General features: G+C 37.6%; 1 protein-coding gene across 1 annotated transcript in view; it reads left to right on the top strand.

Annotated features, from left to right (window-relative positions):
* The window catches only part of LOC122540548 (A disintegrin and metalloproteinase with thrombospondin motifs 15-like), a 48,855-nt gene that overhangs the window by 10,080 nt on the left and 16,094 nt on the right, over positions 1-22,681 (top strand). The window contains exons 3-5 of the mRNA XM_043676414.1: positions 14,997-15,129; positions 16,065-16,232; positions 22,127-22,410. Of these exons, the coding sequence (XP_043532349.1) occupies positions 14,997-15,129; positions 16,065-16,232; positions 22,127-22,410 (585 nt within the window). The remainder of the gene's footprint in view (positions 1-14,996; positions 15,130-16,064; positions 16,233-22,126; positions 22,411-22,681) is intronic.

Below are 22,681 nucleotides of genomic sequence, written 5' to 3'. Positions count from 1 at the left end.
TTATTCCACTACATCAGGGTTTGACTTCTTTTCCCACTATTGGTCTGCTGTTGTGCTAAGCCTAATTGATCCAATTCCCTGTCCTCACTCAACTGAGTGGCCAATTATTACATTCATGTGAGGCTTGTAATCTCAGGATGGGTCATGTTGTGTGCAGCCAAGTGACAGTACCCTGCTCACCTCTTACCCACCATGGGCAGAACTGCAGCATTTTCCAAAGTCTGCATTTGTTGTGTGTTACACATTTGTTTATTGCACTTCAACCGGATGGGCACAAAGAAAACGACAAAGCGTGGGGGAGCATACTAATTGAAAGATAACCAAACTCACTGCTTTAGTTTACTCATACAGTAGAATAAATTTACAATTAATTCTAGCATTGTGGAATTTAGCTTATGATGGAAAATGGCAATCTCCCAGTTCACCTCATGTGTAACTAAACTAAATTGCACTTCTGTTACACACAAAGAGATCAACTCATTATGGTGAAACTCTGAACATTAATTTTCCAGTCTTGAATCAGTAGAACACGTGTCAAAGATCAATGGAAACTTAATTCACAAAGTGTTTAATTTCTGTTTCTGCAACAGCTAGAATGTGAATTTACATTGTGTGATATTGCCATGCTTAATATATTAAAGTCAAACTCTTCTTATTTAGAAAGTTAAAGTATTGGACAAAATAATGTATTAAGTGCTTTAATTAAAATGTAGAAACCTGGAAATTGTGATACATGACAACTCTTAACTTTCATTTCGACAGCCAGGGCTCTGTTTTAATGTTTAATGTTCATTAACAGTTTGATGCCCTGCAGGGTCAGTTGCTTTAGTGTTAAGAAGTTTCTAAAATGTGACTTGACCTTCAGCTATAACTTAACTAGTTAAGCAATTTTCTAGCTTCTCTGGCAAAGTGAAAATATTCTGAGAGACAATCACTCCTTTGAAATTGACTCCAATTTACATGAAAGCACTACTCAGATAGCAATTAACAAAAGTTCCTTCATTTACAGGGAAATTTTTGCAATTCATCTTTTGTTTAGGCAGGGGTAAATGTTGAAGAAGTGATTTTTGCCATATTGGCAGCATTGGCATAGTGATGTACTTATTTTTTGACTTATATATCAGGATGCGTGGTTATACCCTGTCTATATTACTGTACCATCATGCTGCGAGAGCCAGCTCTGTCTTTTTCAAAGCTCTGGAGGCAGCACTAAAGATAGAAAATTTAAATCTATGGTGTGGCTGAATACCAATGCTACCACTTGTGCCCCCCAAGGATGCATTCTTAGCGTCCTACTGTACTTCCTGTACACCCATGACTGTGTTGCCAAATTATGAATGAATGCCATCTGTAAGTTTGCTGATGACACCACAATAGTTGGACGAACATTTAACAATGAGTCAAAATACAGAAGGGAGACGGAGAGTTTGGTGACATGGTGTAATGGGAACAACCTCTCTCCCAATGCCAGCAAAACAAAAGAACTGATCATTGACTTCAGAAAGAAAGGAGGATAACACTCCCCTATCTACATCAGTGGAACTGAGGTTGAGAGGGTAGAGAGTGTCAAGTTTCTTGGAGTGACGATTACTGACAATTGTCCTGGACATCGCACGCAGATGCAATTGTCAAAAAGGCAACAACAACGCCTCTTCTTCCTCAGGCAGCTCAGGGAATTTGGCAACTCTGTAAGGACCCTCACCAACATCTACAGATACACCGTTGAAAGCATACTGAAAGCAAAATGTGCCAGATAGTGGGCTTGCTCTTAGAACTTAGGGTATAGAATCTCAAATAAAAGCAAAATGCTGCAGATGCTGAAAATCTGAAACAAAAAATGCAAAATGCTCGAGAAACTCAACAGGTCTGGCAGCATCTGTGGAGAGAGTTAACGTTTTGAGTCCAGCATGACTTTCCTTCATTGTTCATTTCTGACATCGAAATGTTAACTTTGTTTCTGCCTCCAGTGGTGCTGCCAGATCTGCTGAGTATCTCCAGAATTTTATGGTTTTTTTTTGTTTTAGAATATCTTTTTTTATGGCTGAGTTAAAATTAGCAAATTGCTGCTGGCATCTTACTACTATTGATCTCCTGGCGCTGCCAGAATTTATTTTTCAGTAAATGCCAGGAACACCACAAAATGTTCAAATTAGTTGACTTTACATTTGGTGAGCTTGAAAGTAATGTACACAGGGTCTGAGAAGTTGTAGTACCTGTGGCATCACTGCATCCATTCATAATGTGGCACAATGTAAATTTCGTGTAGCAGCACTTGGCAACTCAGACATAAAGTTAGTGTAGTGTTGCATTTTGACTCATGAAAACCTATACCACACTTTATATTTTGTTTGTCAGTTGGTCTCACTTCCAAGTTGCAGTTTATCTTTCAAAATGAGAAAGATGTAATTGACCTGAGCAATTGAATTCAATCAGCAGTGTGTTTTGTTCATTTGAAGATATTCAGACCCATTGGGAGTGTTTGAGTGATCACAGTAGGTTTACACACATTCTGACCTCCAGAAGCCATAAGAGGACAGCGCGTCTGCTCTCTCTTTGACTCTGTTAATGTGCACACTTCAAAGTGAATGCAGATATCCTTGATCTCAATTTATTGCACGGGTCTTAGAGTTCTCCACCCTACTGAGGAGATGCTGTACAGAGGAAGCTTTTATCTGGAATGCAACAGTAGAAACTTAGTAAAGGAGCCAAAGTTTTAAGAATTGTGGACACATAGTCAATTTACAATTTACCCTAATGTTAAATGGTCTACAAGAATATCTCATTTACAGTAGTAGACTTAGTTCTGGAAACCACTACTCATGATCAAAGCAAATTTCATTACTTAAATGCATATAATATCAGCACATAGTTTCCGAACCCAAGATAACCCTGAATGTAAACAAAGCACAACAAATACATCTTCTACATTTTCTGTGAGCCAAAGAAGACAGGTTTTGTTTTTGCTGACTGCTCTACAATAAAGCAACAAAAAACAACACCAAGTAATGGTCAGCATGTTTTGTGAAATTGATGTCCCTTATTTTCACTCAAGTTTCTTCTCATAACATGGTCAGGTTGCCTGTGCTAATCTTTATCTTGGCTTTGGACCTTTGTCTTGTTACTGGACAGAAACTTCTCTACTTTAGCCTCTGTCTTGTGCTTCCTGTGGAGCCAGTGACCACTCCGGCTGGTGGGAATGCCATGTGGCATTATCTCTGTCAATGGCACTCCATTTCAGCATCATGTTTATTAATGGATTTCCTAAAATAATTATCATTAGACTATTCAACTGAGTACATATTTCTGTGGCATACATTCCAACTTGGACTAACTTGTTGACCTCCTTGTACTTGTTGACGTACATTGGCTCCTGGTTAAGTGTCACTTGAAATTTAACATCTCATTCTCGTTTTCAAATCCCTTAATTACCTTGTTCTTCCTATCTGTCTAACCTCCACATGCTTTACCACTCCAGAAATCTCTGCTCATTTAACCAAGCATTTGCTCAACTGCCTTAACAGCCTCTTATGTACCTTGATGTTGTTTGATATTTACTTTTGTTAAGCACCTGGGGATATTTCTCAGTGTTAAAACAAAGCTAAAAATAATTTAAGTTATTGTTACAGTATTGCAAATTTTCTTTCTGTTGGGCTTTTAACATCAATTCCATGGGATATGACGAGAATACATTGGAGGTGCTAAAGAATATAAAATTAATTTTGTTGTAATCATGATTGCTACATCCTTTTAATGTGCACATTACATAAAAATGGCTGACACTTCAGTGTAATTATTACAATTACTATACATTCATCATTTGCCCTACTTATATTGAAGTATTCATGACGACTTGTGAAAATGAACTGGAAGTAACTTTGTGAGTTCTTTGATATAATAACAAAGTCACCATAGTCCTACCAGACCAGAGGACTATTCCCTCATTAAAGAGAGACAAATGGTGGTGATTTAACCTGAGGGTCACTATGCCTCAGGCAAGGGGAGAGTTTGAAAGCGAAAGTCCTTCATGGTAACCTCAGCCAGTGCAGAATTTGAATCCACACTGTTAACATCATTCTGTGTTGCAAATTGACTCTCTGGCCAACTGAGCTAACTGACTCCCTTTACATGTTTGACACAAAATATATTCCAAAACAATTTTATGTATTCACAAAGTGTGACTGTTGACTCTGGAGCTGTTATACTGCACTCACTGCTTTGATACTGGCATGATGTGAAAAATAGTGAAAATGAACAGCATTGAGTTTGACCTTTCTCATTACTCCCTCAGCTTACTAAACTCTGACAAGCAATAGAATGTCTAACATTGGAAAAATATCAATTAAACATCACTTAATTTAGCATTAAAACAGGCTGCTTACAATCCTCTTAATGCTCATTGCTAAGCCAAGAATTGTTTGAGATCTGATACTGTGTCAGAATATGTACCAATTTTTTATAAGCTTGTAGCTCCATATTCGGAACCTCAAACATATAAACCATGTGGGTTTAAGTTTTGTGAACAATTTTCATGTTACTTGATCAGGTCAGTTATCCAGTGGCAGTTATGGCTGACAATTTAGTGCAAATTGTATGGCTTTAATAGGCTGGCTTTAATTACATGAACATATCAAAATCGTCTATCCCTTGTTTAACATAAGTACATATGAAATAAGTGCAAGAATAGACTCCTCAAGCCTGCTCTACAATTCATTAAGGTCTGAGTTTAATTAGCTAACTAAGAGAAACAGTGAGTAATTCCACACTAATCATGATCTAACCAATTCTTTTCCTGCTGCACAAATTGATATTCCTTTTTCCATTTGGTTTCTTGTGTCTGATATCTGATGAATGTGAAACAAAACAAATGCCAACTTTGTGTCACTTCTTAACAATGTTTCAATTCTATATTAACATTATCAATAAGCCAATAACTAAATTTTAACATCTATTGCCCTTTTCTCCTGAGACTCTCCTGTAAGCCCTTGATATAGACTTTCCAGCCAGGGGAAACTGCCTGTCAGCATTGATTCTGTGAAACCTCCAAATTTTAAACATTTCAATTTTCGTTTAATCTCATCTTTATTCACACCACAATCTCAATTTTTAAAGGTTCCTGTGTACTGATTTTGTTTTTGACAAAGCTTTGCCACGTAAACATATTAGGTTTTTTCAAATAGATTGGGCCAAAATACTTCTTTTGCTCTACAGATGCTGCCAGACCTTCTGAGTTTTTGCAGCCATTTCTGCTTTTGTTTCTGATTTCTAACATCCACAGTTCTTTTGTGTTTTCCTGTTTAGGGCCAAAATACTTGACATGAGTTGAATGAGTATAAATGTTCACAAATTCTTCAATCTAATATGACGTTTAAACTAAATATAATGATCAGAAGTGTGTTATAAACATATCAGTAGTCAAAAGTTGGAAGAAAGGAGTAGGACTGATTAGGGACTAAAAAGTGCAATTTACACATCGGGGCAAGAGATGTGGCTGAAGTGTTAAATGAATGCTTTACATCTGTTCTACTGATGAGATGGATGGAGGTTAGGCCATTGTGATGGAGGAGACAATTCAGTCACTGGACGTATTTACAATTGATAATGAGGGAGTATTGCAGAAGCTGTCAGACGTCCAAGCTGCGAAGGCAATGGGGGCAAATGAGGTGCATCCAAGGGCACTGAGAAATGGAGATTGGAACTTTCAGCAGCATTGATGATAATTAATCAATCTTCCCTTGGGGAGATTGAAAAATTATCATCAATGTTTTTCAATCTGTTTTCCAGAGGACTGTGGAATCACAAATATTATGCCCATGTTCAAAGAAGTTTGTAAACCTTGACCCAGCAATTGCTCAGTTTATCATGGGTGGTGGGGTGGCATCTAGAAGTATTTATTTAGGATTGAGTTAATAGTTATATTCAGAAGAATCAGCATGGATTTGTTAAGGGAAACTCATGTCCAACTAATTTTCTGAAGTCTTTTGAAGAGGTCAACAGGGTTGATGAGGACAAGACTATTGATGTGCTGTACTTGGATTTCCAAAAGGCATTAATACAGCACCAAACAACAGACTTATCAGGAAAGTGATAGGTCATAGTTTAAAAGGGACAGTAGCAATGTAGATATCCAATTATCTGAATATTAGGAGACAGAGAATAATGGATATTTTCCCAGGCTAGATGAAGATTTGCAATGGAGTTCCCCAGTATTAGGTAAGTATTAGGACCTTTGCTTTTCCTGATATATATATTGGTCTTTAGCCTGGTGAGTAGGGTAGAAATTCAAATTTTGAAGAAGACATAAAACTTGAACAAATTGCAAACTGTTTAGAAGACAGTATAGAATTACAAAAAGACATTGACAAGTTGGGGGAGTGGGCAGATGAAATTCAATGCGGAGAAATGTGAGGTCACTTCTGTTCAAAGAACACAGAGAGACAGTATAAAAGTAACATGTACAATCAGAAGCAGAGTGACCTAAGTATATATGTGTGTAAGTCATTGAAGATGGTAGGACACATGGAGAGAACTGTTAATTAATCATTGTATATTCTAGTCTTCATTTGTAGGTGGATAGGGTTTTGCTGAACATTTAAGGTATGGACCTTAGTTTGACGATTGTGTCCACACTGGGAGTCACCATTTGGAAAGGCTGTGATTGCATTGGAATGACTTCAGAAGAGGTTTACAAGAATGGTTCCAAGGATGAGAAGCTTCAGTTATAAGGGAATGTCTGGAGAAGTTGGGACTGGTTTTCTTGAAAAGATGAATCCTGAGATGAAATTTGATAGGGCATTTCACAATCATGATGGGTCTGGACAGAATAGATCCTGCTCCTAGTTCTTATTTTCTTTTCAAACAGAAAGTGATTCAGGTCTGAAGTGCACTGCTTATAAGTACGGTGGAGACATGCTCAATTAATGTTCAAGAGGGGATTGAAAGATTATTGAAGTAGAAACAATGTGCTGTGTTATGGGCAAAAGGCAGAAGTAAAAATGCTCAGGGAGCCAGTGCAGGCATGGTAGACCGAATGGCCTCATTCTGTTTCATTAAAAATTCTGTGATTCTATATTGATTAAATTAATTTTTGCTAATATATCGTTCATTTTTAGTAGTTTGGGAATATAATTTTTATTCCTGGAGGGAGTTTACATGTAACATCATTTAGGCACTCTTATTATCCAGAAATGTCTTTCAACTAATTTAAGAAATGTATGATGATTGTTATTTTTCTCAAGAATATCAACAAGGTTACCAGGCTTGGTAAAAATTTGATGCTAAGATGAAAATCGCATCTTCAGAGCTCCACAACAGCCAAGAGATCTATTTGCTCCCTGTGGTTTAGTTTCCATCGTAGCAATGTAAAGTAATATGATTTTGATAGTTAACAATACCTTAAAGAACAGCAACTGACTTCCCAGCTGAGATTGAAAGAAAACAACTTGAGATCTTGTCAGCTATCCACCCAAAGAGACATAAGAACTGAATGCAATGTTTCAAAAATAAACAGCTTGAACCCACCTAATTAGAGTTTGTGATTACAATCACAAGGTGATAGCAATCTTACTGCACAATTGCTATTCATCTCCAAAGTGTTCTGTCGCCTTTGCATAGATAGCAGAGACAGAAGTTTGTAACACCATATATGGGAATAAAACTATGAAATTAAAATACTCAGCTTAGCTTTCAAATAAGAAAGAAATATGCTTCTATGCCTGTTTTTATTTCTGTCTCTGTTTTCTCTCTCTGAGTTTCTATTTCCACCCCCCCATCCTGATCTTTCTCTTTCTCTCTATCACTGAATTTATCTACCCCTCTCCTTCTGACTAGTTCCCTTTCCCTCTGAATTTCTCTTTGATTTCTTGCTGTAGTTCACTGATGTAGGAATGATTAAGAAAGGTGACATATATGGAGCACACCTTCAAAACTTTAGAGCCCTTCAACATGCTTTGGACAATGAAGTGCCTTTGGAGTTTGGAGACTGTTATGTCAGCAACCACCTACCAAGATGTTGCATCCAACACAGATGCAAAAAATAGCCAAACAGCATGATGATAATCAACTGAGGGACTTCCTGAAGTTCTCGTGCATGAGGGAACTTCAGCCAATTTTGTTTAATTCCATGGTACATCATGAGACAACTCAGTGCACTGAACACAGCAAATGCTACAGAGCTAGTCAACATCCTTGCCACAGTATTGAAGCATTACTGTAGATTTTGTGCTCCAGAACAAACTGAGCCTCCAGCTAAGATGATCCATGATGCTCATCTGAAGCTTATCTTTTCATATGATGGGTTAACCTATCACCAGAATGGTACTGAACCAGACAGAGCCAGGCAAGGCCAGATTCATTCCTGGATCTTGTTGAGTTAAACGGAGTGATTGGTGTTGAGCATTCTCCATCTGGAGAAAGCAACGTTCAGCACCCCCTTTTATTTTTTTATTTTCTAACAATAGAGTTATAGTTGGCTCTCATTGCCTGCTGAACAATATCCAGTATGAGTCAAACCCCGACTACTCTCTGAGTAAAGAAACTACCTCTGACATCTGTCCTATATCTATGATTCCTCAGTTTGAAGCTATGTCCCCTCATGCTATCCATCACCATCCTCAGAAAAAAGTTCTCACTGTCCACCCAATCTAACCCTCTGATTATCTTATGTGTCTCAATTAAATCACCTCTCAACATTCTTCTCTCTAATGAAAGCAGCATCAAGTCCCTCAATCTTCCCTCGTAACACCTTCCCTGCATACCAGGCAACATCCTAGTAAATCTTCACTGAATCCTTTCCAAAGTTTCCACATCCTTCCTATAATGTGGTGACCAGAACTGCATGCGATGTGCCAAGTGCAACTGCACCAGAGTTTTATACAGCTGCAGCATGACCCCATGGTTCAGAAACTTGATCCCTCTACTAATGAAAGCTAATTCACTGTATACCTTCTCAACAGCCCTATCAACCTGGGTGGCAACTTTGAGGGATCTAGTACATGGACACCAAGATTTCTCTGCTCATCTACACTACCATTTACCCAGTACTTTGCATCCCTGTTACTCCTTCCAAAGCGAATCACCTCACGTCTTTCTGCATTAAACTCCATTTGGCCACCTCTCAGCCCAGCTCTGCAGCTTGTCTATGCCCCTCTGCATCCTTTGGCACTATCCACAACTGTGTCAACCTTAGTGTCGTCTGCAGATTTACTAACCTATCCTTCTCCGCCTTCATCCAGGTCATTTATAAAAATGACAAACAGCAGTGGACCCAAAACAGATCCTTGCGGTACACTACTAGTCTCTGAACTCCAGGATGAACATTTCCCACCACCCTCTGTCTTTTTTCAGCTTGCCAATTTCTGAGCCAAACTGCTAAATTGCCCTCAATCCCATGCCTCCTTATTTTGTGCAGTAGCCTACCAAAAGGAACCCTATCAAACGCCTTACTGAAGTCCATATACACCACATCAATCCACCTGTTTGGTCACCTTCTGTAGGAACTATTGAGGGTCTAGGAATGCAATTAATGTTTTGCAGTTACTAGCATGAAGGTGTAAAGATTCTTGTTAGCAAAATTCCATTGCAGCACAGTAAGAGGCTTTGTTTGACAATTTCATTTATTGGTTTAAGTTTCAGGTGAACTTGGTAAAACATTTGCAATATTTAATTTTAGCAGTATAACTTACTGATGATGGTTGACAAGATCTGAGTCTAGGGAAGAGATCTATATATAGGAAGCATCACATTTCCTTTCAAAGTACTTTAGACAGTTAATTTCTTTGCAGGTTAATATATTGCAGATCATAACAATGGGCATTTGGCTATGGAGGAAACCTGAGCTGCTTGGGTTGATCAGTTCAGGGTTCAGTTTCTTGTAAAATGGCAGAATTCTCCATTATATGAAATTTGAATGCATACCACTTAAAAAGAAACTTGAACTGGAACCAAATTTCCTTGTTAGCATAAAATTGATTTAAAGGTGCTTCATTTTTAACTTCTGCAGTTTATTTCTAGGTGAATTCAATAGGTTTGGATAAGTAAATATGTAACTGACTTTAGTATCTTGTAACAAAGGCAATTTGATCATTTCCTCCAAAATTTGGCATTTGGAGCAGTCAACAATCATGGAAAACTGAAAGGGTCAATACAAATCTTTCGATTTAAGGTTTTATTCAGATCTTGGAAGACCTCCTCCATTAGTTAATTGTATGAAATTGCTACTGTGTCCTAAACTGGTAGATCTATAACTTCACTGTGTATATTAAGGGCAACCTCCATCCTCCTACATCCCTTCCTTTGATAATGTGTAGTAGCACTTGAAGCAGCCTTATTGGACTTTGTACAATGGGTTTCTTAGTTATAGGCATATAGGCGAGTAACAGCAGCAGACAAAATGTGGCAGACTGATTAAAATTCTCTCCCTGTAATAGTCATGATCCCTTTATCTCTCAAGCGAATATCAACTTTTTAGATATAATTTTCCTACAATTCCACCAGTGGTTTTCAATGTATCTACCATGCCTTTGTCTCTCACTTATTTTTTCTTTGCACAATTGCAATGCATTTTATCTGAGTGGATCATGATATAGTCATAACTGGCTTTCCTTTTCTTTAATAGTATGTGATCAGTTTGGATCTGAGCTATTTGAGATCTTTTCTAATGTTTGCAAAGAATGACCCAGATTAGTCAGAAGCATCATAACAAACAATTCAAAAATGTGCACGCATCATACTACTGGAAAAACCTAATTTCTAGCCCTGGTTGCTATTTGGATTTTGCTGCCTATGAGCTATGTTTCTGTCCAACATTTTTTATGAACATATATGTCATAGGATCACGAAAAAGATCAGATTCAAGAGAGCTTTTGAATTTAGTTTATATGGACAGAACAACGTTATCTTAAATTCTTGTAAAGCTAAAATACAGGGAGAGTATTGATACCATCTTCCAGTCTTATCTTTCAGTTCATTTCCTTTTAACTCTTACTAGTCTCTGTGGGCACGTTATGTTCTGTGACAAATGGTTTCAGTATTGGATATGTCCAATTAATCACCTGCAGAGCTCTCTGATGTTAAAGGTCATTCTCAGGTCTGTTTCCCACCAGCTTGAATACTGGTAGGCTACTATCTGCTTTTTCCACATCTGCCTTTCAGCTACCTCATCAGCTTTCATCTAATCAATTATATCCTCAACACAGTGAAATCAAAACGTTGCATTTGGCCATGGCTCTGATCCCATCACTGGTGCATGATGTATTTCCTGATATCCAATTGCAGTCAGTATTTTCATTTTACTCTTTGTTCTTTGAGGTTTGCTTTTGATATCCCCAATAGAGAAAACCATGAGTATTTTAATACCTCTTTTCACAAATGCTTGCAGGATATAAACATTCCCCACCCCCCACCCCACCTCCACCAACCCTCCCATTTCATTACCAGAGATGTCACACAACATTTTACATTTTCAGAATTGCTGAAGCAGTTCTGCAGTAAAATGATAATGGATATGCTTTGAGATGGTGATGCATATCATGATGTAACAGTGACATCAATAACATAAGACCATAAAATGTAGGAGCAGAAGTAATCCATTCAGTCCACCAATTATGGCTGATTTGATAATCCTCAATTCCACTTTCCAGCATTATCCCCATAATTCTTGATTAGAAATTTGTCCATCTCAGCCTGTTAACAGCAGGCATGTTGCAATGAAAGCATGGAATACTTATATAAGATGTACATATAGAGAGCAGTATTATGTACAGTGGTGTAAATAAAAGAGTTTGCAGAAAACTACTGGAGTCAGATTGCAGTCACTCCATAGGTAAAGGAAACAATTACAGGTCACAAACTACCAGCAGAGACAGGGATACAGTCTGTTCTGATATAATGCAGTAGTTCCGTTCCCATACAATCCTGCATTATAAGAAAATTGCATCATAGCAGCACCATTAAAATCAATGAGATCAGAATCGCGTTATAGCCAATACAGGGAAGGAAAGTTTGTGTTCACAAATAATGGTCTAAATTCTTCAATTGCATTATAGCCAATTTGTGTTGAAGAAAGGCACATTATAGCAGGAGAAAGTGAGGTCTGCAGATGCTGGAGATCAGAGCTGAAAATGTGTTGCTGGAAAAGCGCAGCAGGTCAGGCAGCATCCAGGGAACAGGAGAATCGACGTTTCGGGCATAAGCCCTTCTTCATTATAGCAGGACCGACTACACCATCTCTCCAATGGGCAGAATGAAACCTCAGCCAGAAATCTCATAAGATCATGAACTAGGTACTATCTCTAATGTTACTTGTTGTGGTTCTGTTTGCCGAGCTGGAAGTTTTTGTTGCAAACGTTTCGTCCCCTGGCTAGGCGACATCATCAGTGCTTGGGAGCCTCCTGCGAAGCGCTTCTTTGATGTTTCCTCCGGTGTTTATAGTGGTCTGTCCCTGCTGCTTCCGGTTGTCATGTCTGGTTTGTGTACTTTAGGTAATCCATAGAATCTGGGGGTGTTGTTGCTTTCCGGTTTCATTCTTTGTAGGTCAGCTCTGGTTATCTGTCCGTTTTTTTGTAGATTCCTTAGTGTGTTATTTATCCTATTGATGAGCTGTGGGGTGGGGTCAAACTCCCTCTTTTGGTAGGTGTTGATATCTTCAAGTAGTTGTTGTGCTTTTTGGATGTAATCAGATTTATCTAGGATGACCGTCATTCTGCCTTTATCTGCTGGTAGTATGATTATGTTCTTATCGTTTCTTAGTGATTTCAGTGCTTCCCTCTCCTTGGTGTTGAGGTTATGTGTTTGCCTTTTCCTTGTTATCATAGGTACGACAGTTTGTCTCACTGTTTGTTGTGTCTCTTCTGTCAGTCCATTGTTCCTGAGTGTGCCTTCTAGTGCTGCTAGGAAGTCTGCTGTCTTGGCGTCCCTGTGGTTGTAGTTGAGCCCCTTGGCCAGTATTGTTCTTTCCATGTCTGTGAGCTGTCTGTGGGAGAGGTTTTTAACCCAGGTGTGTGTTGTAGTGTCCTCTTTGTTGTGTGTTAGTTTGGCCATTTTTTCTTTTAGTTACTTAGAGGACTTATAAAGGTAAGTCACTGAGTATGCTAGGAGACAAATCAGATGTAAAATGAATTATGTGAAAGTGAATCTTTAAGTTTTCTGCACAGACTTAAAAAAAACTATGCTGCCAATCTGAAATAAACCTGCAACAGGTCAGTCAATAACTAAAAAGGGAAAAGAGAGTGGGACTTTTCATCTTTATTACACTGCAAAAAACATATTCGCTATTCAATTTATAAATTAAATTAATCTTTTACTAAACTGATAAGTATAACTTTTGTAGAAGTGAGATACAACAGTAGGAATATCTGTGCTTGAGTGGAGAAAGACAAAAAAGGCCATATCTTTAACACAGCCTATTATCACACACTGATTAACTTCCCAGCCCTAGTCTCTCTCTCTCTCTCTCTCTGCATGACCATGCTATCATTAATGCTTTAAAACAGACATAAGTGATCAACAATGTACAAGCTATCATATCCATATGCCAGTAATCTATCTTCTGCAGATGATGACTCAGCTGTGAATGTGAATCTTTACCCTCTTAATTTACAGCTGTTTTAAATCAAAGTATTGAAAAGAATAACTGAAAGTATTGTTGTTGGTAAAAGAATCACCAGGGATGCAGACTGTTCAACTGGTAAATTTTGCTGCACTTTTGGCTTCTTCTAGCATTTCCATCTTCAATGTGTTGGAACTGTAGTTAGAAATCATTTGTCAGAACAGTTTACAGGAGTGTGTATGTTTACGGTGTCAGGTTACTGTGACATTTTAGTTAAACACAATCTACTGAACATACTTTTCAAGATACACTCATGTCAAAACATAATCATCTGAATATCACATGATGTCAGTTTGGAACATATTGTATAATTGATGGTGTTGATCTGGGCAAAATGTCTTCATGCGGTGTAATGGTTGGCATGTTTTAAAAAGTGTAATCTCCTCAGAGAATGAAGTGGATGGGTGGGTTTGGGGAGGAAAAGTGCTGGAAGGGTATGCAGTGGGCTGCAGGATACTCTATTGCAGTGGAATATATTTTTCTTTTGATTAGACAGAGTGAGATATAATATAATGGGAAACATTTCTCCCATTGTTGCAAGTAGAGAAAAGGCTGAGTCAGGTTTACTGAGGATGAAATATATTTTGCATTCTTTCAGGATTTGACAGGGGACTTGACAAGTCGTCCAAACTTTCTTCATGCTTTAAAACTAGGATCCCTTGTCATTTACACTGGAATGTGGGAAGTATATAATTCCCTTCCAGTATGGAATCAGTTAGGGAAAGAAAAATGACTTTAAACTTAGATATCATAGAAGGAATGTAATAACATCACAACTATCACTTTAAAGTCTATTACACGACTAAAAGCTAAAACAAATCTTTTCAATTCTTCATCATGCAATCAATCTTATTTTTATATTCACCACATGTAAAAGCTATATCTCTATATGGTTATGTGCAGCTCAATGTGACCACTTGACAACTGGCTGTTACAAGACTGTTTCCAACCGCAGCCTAATTTTCATATTTAGCTGGCAAATGTATTTTGGTGACTTTATTTAAACAAAATTACTTAGAAATTATGTTTTGAAAACAAAACTCACTGTGTGCTGGCTGGTCTCCCATTTGTGACATTTCCAATAAAATATTGAAACGTAATCTTCTGGCAATAATAAATGCTGTTCTGAATGATTTATCCAGCTTGTCAGACATGAATGATGTGAACCCAGAAAGACTGTACCTTGAGTTAAAAATATTCTGTGGTTTCACAACCATGTAGACCCCTCACTTCTATATCTTTAAACTGACCATTGCTAGCAGTTTTGTGGAGCTTTATAAATAGATGGAATGACAATTTACTTTTAATGCTTAAGCTCTCCGTTTCTGGTTAACATTTATACAATGAACACATCAGCTGTTTTACGATGGGTGTGTATTTTATTTATTTGTAGGACTTATGCGGTGCGCAGACTTGTGACACGCTAGGAATGGCAGATGTTGGAACAATGTGTGACCCAAAGCGAAGCTGTTCTGTTATTGAAGATGATGGACTCCCATCAGCCTTTACCACTGCTCATGAGCTAGGTATAGATTACATTTAGCTATGGCAATATATACAATGCTTTCCTATATTTTCATCCCATTTTTGCTTTAATTTTCAGCATATTGTACAATGTAGTTCAATATCAATCATTACACTGATATTCCTCCCAGGTTACATATAAGTAAGCATATTGTGTAAATGTTGTGAAAATATTCTGATGCACTTTCTTGAACACAAGCAAAACATTGTCTTCAACCAATTCTTTTAATCAGGCAAAATAAATCGAAGCAGAAAATGGATTCAAGTTTAAGAAACAGAGTGCAGTGACTGGTGTGTACATGATATTTTTATCATCAAGGAATTAAACAAAGAGAGAATTGATAATCCAGAGACAGTGTTGTTTACTAGCTATTTGCCCTTGGACATTACAAGAAATTGTCATGAGACTTTTGCTAATTAGTTAGTGAACTGTCCAGATCCAGTGAATGCACTCAGTCACTGCCAGGCACAAGTTGGCATTACATGCTTAAGTTCCTGGAAAGATGCCAGACAGTATCTTTATTGCAGCTGTGCTGAACGACCGGAGGCTGTTACAAATTATAGCAAAATGACCATGTTGAGGGACCATGCTGAATGGTCTTAATTCAGAAGAAGCTGGCATCTGCACAAATCATTTGCCCAGATATATTGATAACTTTTGTGGGAGGAGTGTGAGAGCTGATTATCCACTCTTTTGGCTTTAAAAATTGATCATTGAAAATTATCGATAACACAGTTGGGAAGTACGTGGACCTTACATAGTTCATTGAAGAGCAGTCTTAGTTCCATTAAATGAGGTAAAATATCTGACAGTATTTTGCTATGTCTTTTGATAGAAAACTGGTTAAACGCATTAGATTATCCTAAATGATCTTGAGTAACTGACAGGATTCACGATTCTGCATTTAATTTAAAATTTCTTTGTCATTGCTTTTAGGCCATGTGTTTAATATGCCACATGACAACGTCAAGGCATGTGAAAATGTGTTTGGGAAGTTGAAGGACAATCACATGATGTCACCAACCCTCATACACATTGACCGCTCTAAACCATGGTCAGTGTGCAGTGCAGCCATCATCACAGATTTCTTGGATAGTGGGCATGGTAAGTGGGAATTTATTACTCCAAGACAAAGGCCGTGTGAATTTTTAAAACAATACTTGTATAAGTAATCCACTTTCTACTCTCAACAGAATTTCTTTAAGTACAGTAAAGTGAATTTATTAAGTTGTTTTTCGTGGGCTGAGCCATTGCACTTGCAATAATACCAAAGATGCCTTTCACAACTAAAACAATAGATTCACTAGAGAGAAGCAAAACCAAAAACTGAACACAGTGTATTTTCATCACACCACATGCTAACTGAGCAGAAATTTAATGTATGTGGTGAGCTGTTGAACTTGTAATGGGTAAGAAGCTGTGTTTAAAAAAAGTTCTGAAATAGATGTCCCTTTGTTAACCCTTATTTTAAATGGATTACGACGTCAGTGAGTAGAACCATGATTTTTATATTGAAAAATTTGCGTTAATCAATAAGTTTAGAATACCTGCTAGTGAAAAGTCTCTATTGCAAAAGGGAATTCCATGCTAGGGAAAAACAATGTTCTGTATGAAATGTTATATCCCTCTGCAGTAATCTTAATGGTTTCTTTTTGATGATAATTGATTCTACTAAAAGCAATAATGTAAGTATTGTCCATTTCAAATAAAATACCATTTGCTAATATTTTGTCTTTAGCTCTTTGGCTTGAAATTTCTCACACAAATACAATTACTTCATGCACTCACTACGACTAATATGCAGAACATTCACCAGCCAAATGTATTAATTAAATAAGATAGGGTTGAAGCAAATCAAATGGCACCATATCCATTCACTTTTGAGTTTTAGGTTAACAGATAATTTGGAAGGATCAAAGGTAATTTCTCTATCTTTGGCAATTATAAAAGACCCTGCAAAAAAAAACTAATTTGGGCATTCTTAACTAAAGGCACAAAACTGTTTACAATTTGATATTACATCAGCACTTTCAGTGTTCAATAAGCAAGTATGACATAAGTGACTGTCAATCAGTACCCACCTCAACAGGATATGATGTATAAGTTCCTTGCCTTGTTCATCAATTTGAAGCAGTGATCATAGATATCTGATTTGCATAGAGTCACGTGACCATTACTTGTATATAGTCTTATCTTCAAATACAGAACCCACATTTTACCATGCATCCTTTTTTGTGATTGGTCTGTTTGCGTCTAAAGAAAAACTCAGTATAGTGATTTTCAGAGACTTAAATGTAACAGACAAGTTCAGAATATTAACTTAAGAGTGGTATGAAATTGCTGAATCTATGAAATCAATACTGTAGTGTTTTAAAGATGTAAAGAAAGTAAATATTCAAAACTCAGTTTAACAAGACACCTGGCTTTCCATTAATTTATTCAATAAGTTGAGTAAATTTTTTGAATCAATTTAATATAGGTTGATGTGTAAATTTACTAATTCCTTGTCCAAATGCATGAGTGCTGTACTTATAGTATCCATAGTTTTTCTGGAGTAGCTTAGGCTTATTTCAAATGTTGATTGGATTGAATATTAATATTTTATTGAAAGATCTAAATGTTTGTTTTGATCTGTTTGTTTTAGGGAAAACAAATTTATCTATGATGTGTCTATTTTGCAGATAGAAGAAATCCAACCATATTTGTAGGGAAAGAACAGAACATTGAATTACTGAATTCAGTAATAAATTAAGCATTTAGTTAGCATTTCTCCCACTACTTTGAATGTATAATGTTGGAATGGAATGCATATATTGAAACAGAAACTAAAATGTTCTGAGCAGATGTAGATATAATTTCATATAATTTTGGCATCTGACTGGAAAGTCAGAGAGGGAGTGTAATCTTATTTTGAGGTCTGATCTGACCAGCAGAATTAGGGCATTCAGCCCATTGAATCTGATCTGCCATTCAATCATGGCTGATACGTTTCTGAACCCCATTCTTTTGCCTTCTCCCTGTAATCTTTAATTCACTTACTAATCATGAACCTGTCTATCTTTGTCTTAAATACACTCAGTGACTTGGCCTTCACAGACTTCTTTGACAATAAGATCCACAGATTCACCACCCTCTGGCTGAAGAAATTCTTCCTCTTCTGAATGAGATCCCCCTCATACTTCTAAACTCCAGTGGGTATAGACTCAGAGTCCTCAGCTGCTCATATGCCAAGCCCTTCATGTCTGAGACCATTCTTATAAATCTCCTCTGGATCCCCTTCAAGGTGAGCATGCCCTTCACAGCTCACAATATTCCAAATTTGGTCTGACAAGAGCATTATATAGCCTGAACAATACATCCACAGTGTTCTAGCCTTCTTGACATGAATGCTAACATTACATTTACCTTTCTAACTGTCAACTGAACCTGCATGTTAACCTTAAGAGAATCCTGAACTGGGATTCCCAAGTCCCTTTGTGCTTCAGCACTCTGAAGTCTTTCCCATTTAGAAAAAAGCCTAAGCCTCGAATATTCCTACCAAAGTATGTAACCTCACACTATCCTACATTGTATTCCATCTAGCTCTTCTTTGCCCACTCTTCTAACTGTTCAAGGTCTCTGCAGCCTTCCTACCTCCTCAACATCATTCCTTCTGTCCCTCCATCTATCTTTGTGTTATCTGCAAACTTAGCAACAATGCCATCAGTCCCTTTGTCCAGATCATTAATGTACAGTGTGAATATTGTGATCCCAACTCTGACCCCTGTGAAACTCCACTAGTTACTGCTGCCATTGTGAAAAAGACACCTTTACTCCCACTCACTGCCTTCTTTCAGATACTATGATCGTTTACTATAAATTTTGTATCCTCTGATCCTGCCCCACTAACTACCTGACGAAGGAGCAGGGCTCCGAAAGCTTGCACTTCCAAATAAACCTATTTGACTATAACCTGGTGTTGTGCAACAAAGTTAACTTTGTCCACCCCAGTCCAATGCCTGCACTTCCACATTCTGTCAGTCAGCCAATCCGCTATCTTAATTGCTTTTAACTTTAAGAAATAGGCAGTAGGGTATTTTTGGAAGCACAGATGAAGAAATCCTTATAGTAGAAAATAAGGCAAACAAAGAAAGCTGGGTGATTAGGATTGCTCACCATTTCATGCTCATCAGGGCAAGGATGACTGAGGGAATGATAAGTGATAAACACAAACTGGTCAGACATCAGTGTGGTGAAAGCTACAAGTACACAGACACTTGACAGCAACTGATAATCTGCTGTGTGGAGTGACAGCAGTTAATTTTTTTGTTGTATTTAACCTATTGCTCTGAGTCAACCTGTTCAGAAATGTTATTATACACCTCTGAATCAGGTGGGACTTGAACCCAGCTCTCTTGGTCTAGGGAGACGGACGCTATCACTGTGTCACAAGAGTCCCTTGTAATAGCAGTTGCTATTGTGTGCCTGATAATAATCACATGACACAATATTGTTAATCCTGTTACTTCTCATGAGATATTTGCTGAGTTCATAGTTTTAGAACAGAATGAGCCAGGCAGAGTCCAGTGGCTCTGTTCAGGCTGCTTAACATGGGCAGCTGTCTAAATTCAAAATCAAAAAAGCCAGACAGTTTAAAAGTTTAATTGATTTGAGATCCCACATGGTGCAATTGCTCATTTGTAAGGATTAGTGCAGTTGTGTGCTTTGGATCAGAAAACAGGATTTTTAATAAAATAATAGTCCAAGTAAGCAAAAGATTAACTGAAATATAACATTGAAAAGCTTTACTTTACTTAAAATTAAGGGGAAAATTATCTAACAGAAACTATTTTGAAAAAAAGGTTCTCTATTCTGAAGAAGCGAAAGTTTGCAATATAGTTGAAGCACTTTTGTGAGAATATTAAGCTTTCCCTGCATTGCCTTAACAATGGATATCATTGTCTTGAACTCATTTGCAATATAATTTTATTTTGATTTGTATGCTAAATACTTATAAAAATTGAGCAAAAAGCATCAGCCAAATTATTGTGCACAATGGTAAGTGCACATAGGATTTGGAGTGAGTTTATAGGTTTGTCAAAATTATGCAGGGATATAAGGAAAACACAAAGGAAACTAGAAAATACAAGCACTGCCAGTATAGTCCCACTCCACCATTCAATACAACTCTTGCTGATACTGGGCCTCAATTTGGAGTAGAAAGTGAGGTCTGCAGATGCTGGAGATCAGAGCTGAAAATGTGTTGCTGGAAAAGTGGAGCAGGTCAGGCAGCATCCAGGGAACAGGAGAATCGACGTTTCGGGCATAATTCCTGAAGAAGGGCTTATGCCCGAAACGTCGATTCTCCTGTTCCCTGGATGCTGCCTGACCTGCTGCGCTTTTCCAGCATCACATTTTCAGCTCAATTTGGAGTACTTTGAGCAGAAAAAGTTAAGGAAGAATTGAAGAAAGATGTTCAAAATTGTGAGGCGCTTTGATAGAGGAACTAAGCAGAAACTGTTCAGGTAGGTTGGTAAGCAGGGAACATAGATTTATGATAATTGGCAAGAGAACCAAAAGGAAGATGGGAAGATTCCTTTGTAATGTAGTGAGTTATTGTGATCGGGAACATGCTGACTGGTGGTGGAGGCTGCTTCACCAGTAACTTGCAAAGTGAACTGGAATTGGTTACATTCAAGAAAAGAAAAAAGCAAATTGCAGGGCTATGGGGTAAGAGCAGGAGAGTGGAACTAACAGTCTAGTTCTTTCAAAGACTTGGAACAGGCAGAGTGAGTCTTTCTGTGTGGTAGGATCATTTGATTTTATGTGCCTTGTCTGTACAAAATACCAGTATTTAGATCATTGATTTGGAGTTAACTTTGAATGTTAATTTAAACTTGAGAAATAGCACTGAGAATTTAAAAGCCAATGAACCATTATATTATTGTTCAGATTATAGACTTGAGGGAGATATAGATGACCACATGGGTTGACAAATGGGTTTGTTGGTAATTCTTTTTCACAAACAATTGCATGATTTGGACAAAGTTCAAGTTAATAACAATGTTGCAAGAGAAAAAAAAATCTGTGAAGTCTTTTGGCAGAGAGGGTGAAGATTGTAATAATCATACTGGACTGTTACAGGTTCACTGATTTGATGATAGCCAGTTGACATGATAACTTATGGAACCATTCCATATTTGCAATTGAGATAATTGTTCCCATTCCCTTAAAGCAAACTGCAAGATATAATTTTGTATTGCACTGTGCACACCATGAAAATGTTGTAACTGATGTTGAATTAGTATTGAATGTTATTTACGCAAGCAATATATATAATTTAACTAATTGGCTGATGTACTGGGTCCAGATGTTTCTTAAGTAAATGCTACTTCTTTGACCATTCTAACCACATGTTAGAAAACAGATTTGGTTATCTGTTATGAAAAATATGTCACATTCCCAGCTAGTTGGGTTGGATCAGGAAAATAGGAGTGTAGTTTCATCTTTCATCTTGTGAATTTCCTCTTCCAGAAGAATTTGCTGGGGTGCATTAGAAGCATTGTTGAATACCATAGACAGCTAACTGGACCATTTAAGACCCAATTTAGGCATCATTTTTCAATGGTGCTGTCATTTTGATAGAGGCTTCATACTGCAGTGGCACAGCTGTTGACAAGAAAGGCCACAGTCCAGTCTGTCACTCACCCTGATATAGGCTTCTCCCCTTCTTCTGTGAATTCTATGCAGGCAACTGGGATGTTCTCATACTCACCTGACCCACTTTGCTCACCTCAGATATATGCTGGATCTTTAATAGTATGGTGAACAGATAGCTGAGCAATGAGGAGGCAGAAGGTTGTGCTGCTAACATGGCATCACCAGAACATCCAACCCTTTGAGTCATTGTAATGAATGCTTTGTTTTAGTGAAGCTTCCTGAAGAGAAGACCAAATGTAGTTTTAATTTTAACAATATGTAGCCACGGAATATCAATGGTTAATCTCTTTCACCCACAGGCGATTGTCTGCTAGATGAGCCAATGAAGCCAATTACATTGCCGGATAGCTTACCAGGAGAAAGCTACAACTTGAACCGACAGTGTGAACTGGCATTTGGGGTTAACTCCAAACCGTGCCCTTACATGCAGCCTTGCATAAAACTCTGGTGCACTGGAAAAGCCCGTGGGCAGCTAGTGTGTCAGACAAGGCATTTCCCATGGGCAGATGGAACAAACTGTGGTGATGGAAAATTCTGTATGAAAGGTGTTTGTGTTGCAACCCATGATGTGACAAAATATAAGGTGAGCTCTCCAAATAATTCCCATTTTGAAAGAATGTTATAGCTGTGTAACATTTCAGTTTCCATTTTTTTTCATTTCACACTAAATATTTGTATTCAGACATTCTGTGATATGTTCATGTTATACTTCCTCGGATCCTTTTTCAAATCATTGTTATAGTTATCTTACGTCTAAAATCCATCCAGGGTAAATTTTGAATGTCTGACCTACGAACAAGAAAATTAAATCACACAACTTTGGATATATTATGAAATTCAAATAATCTCGGTAC

This window comes from Chiloscyllium plagiosum, chromosome 35 (genome assembly GCF_004010195.1).
Source record: "Chiloscyllium plagiosum isolate BGI_BamShark_2017 chromosome 35, ASM401019v2, whole genome shotgun sequence".
NCBI classification, from domain to species: Eukaryota; Metazoa; Chordata; class Chondrichthyes; order Orectolobiformes; family Hemiscylliidae; genus Chiloscyllium; species Chiloscyllium plagiosum.
This window is presented reverse-complemented; position numbering and strand designations above follow the sequence as displayed.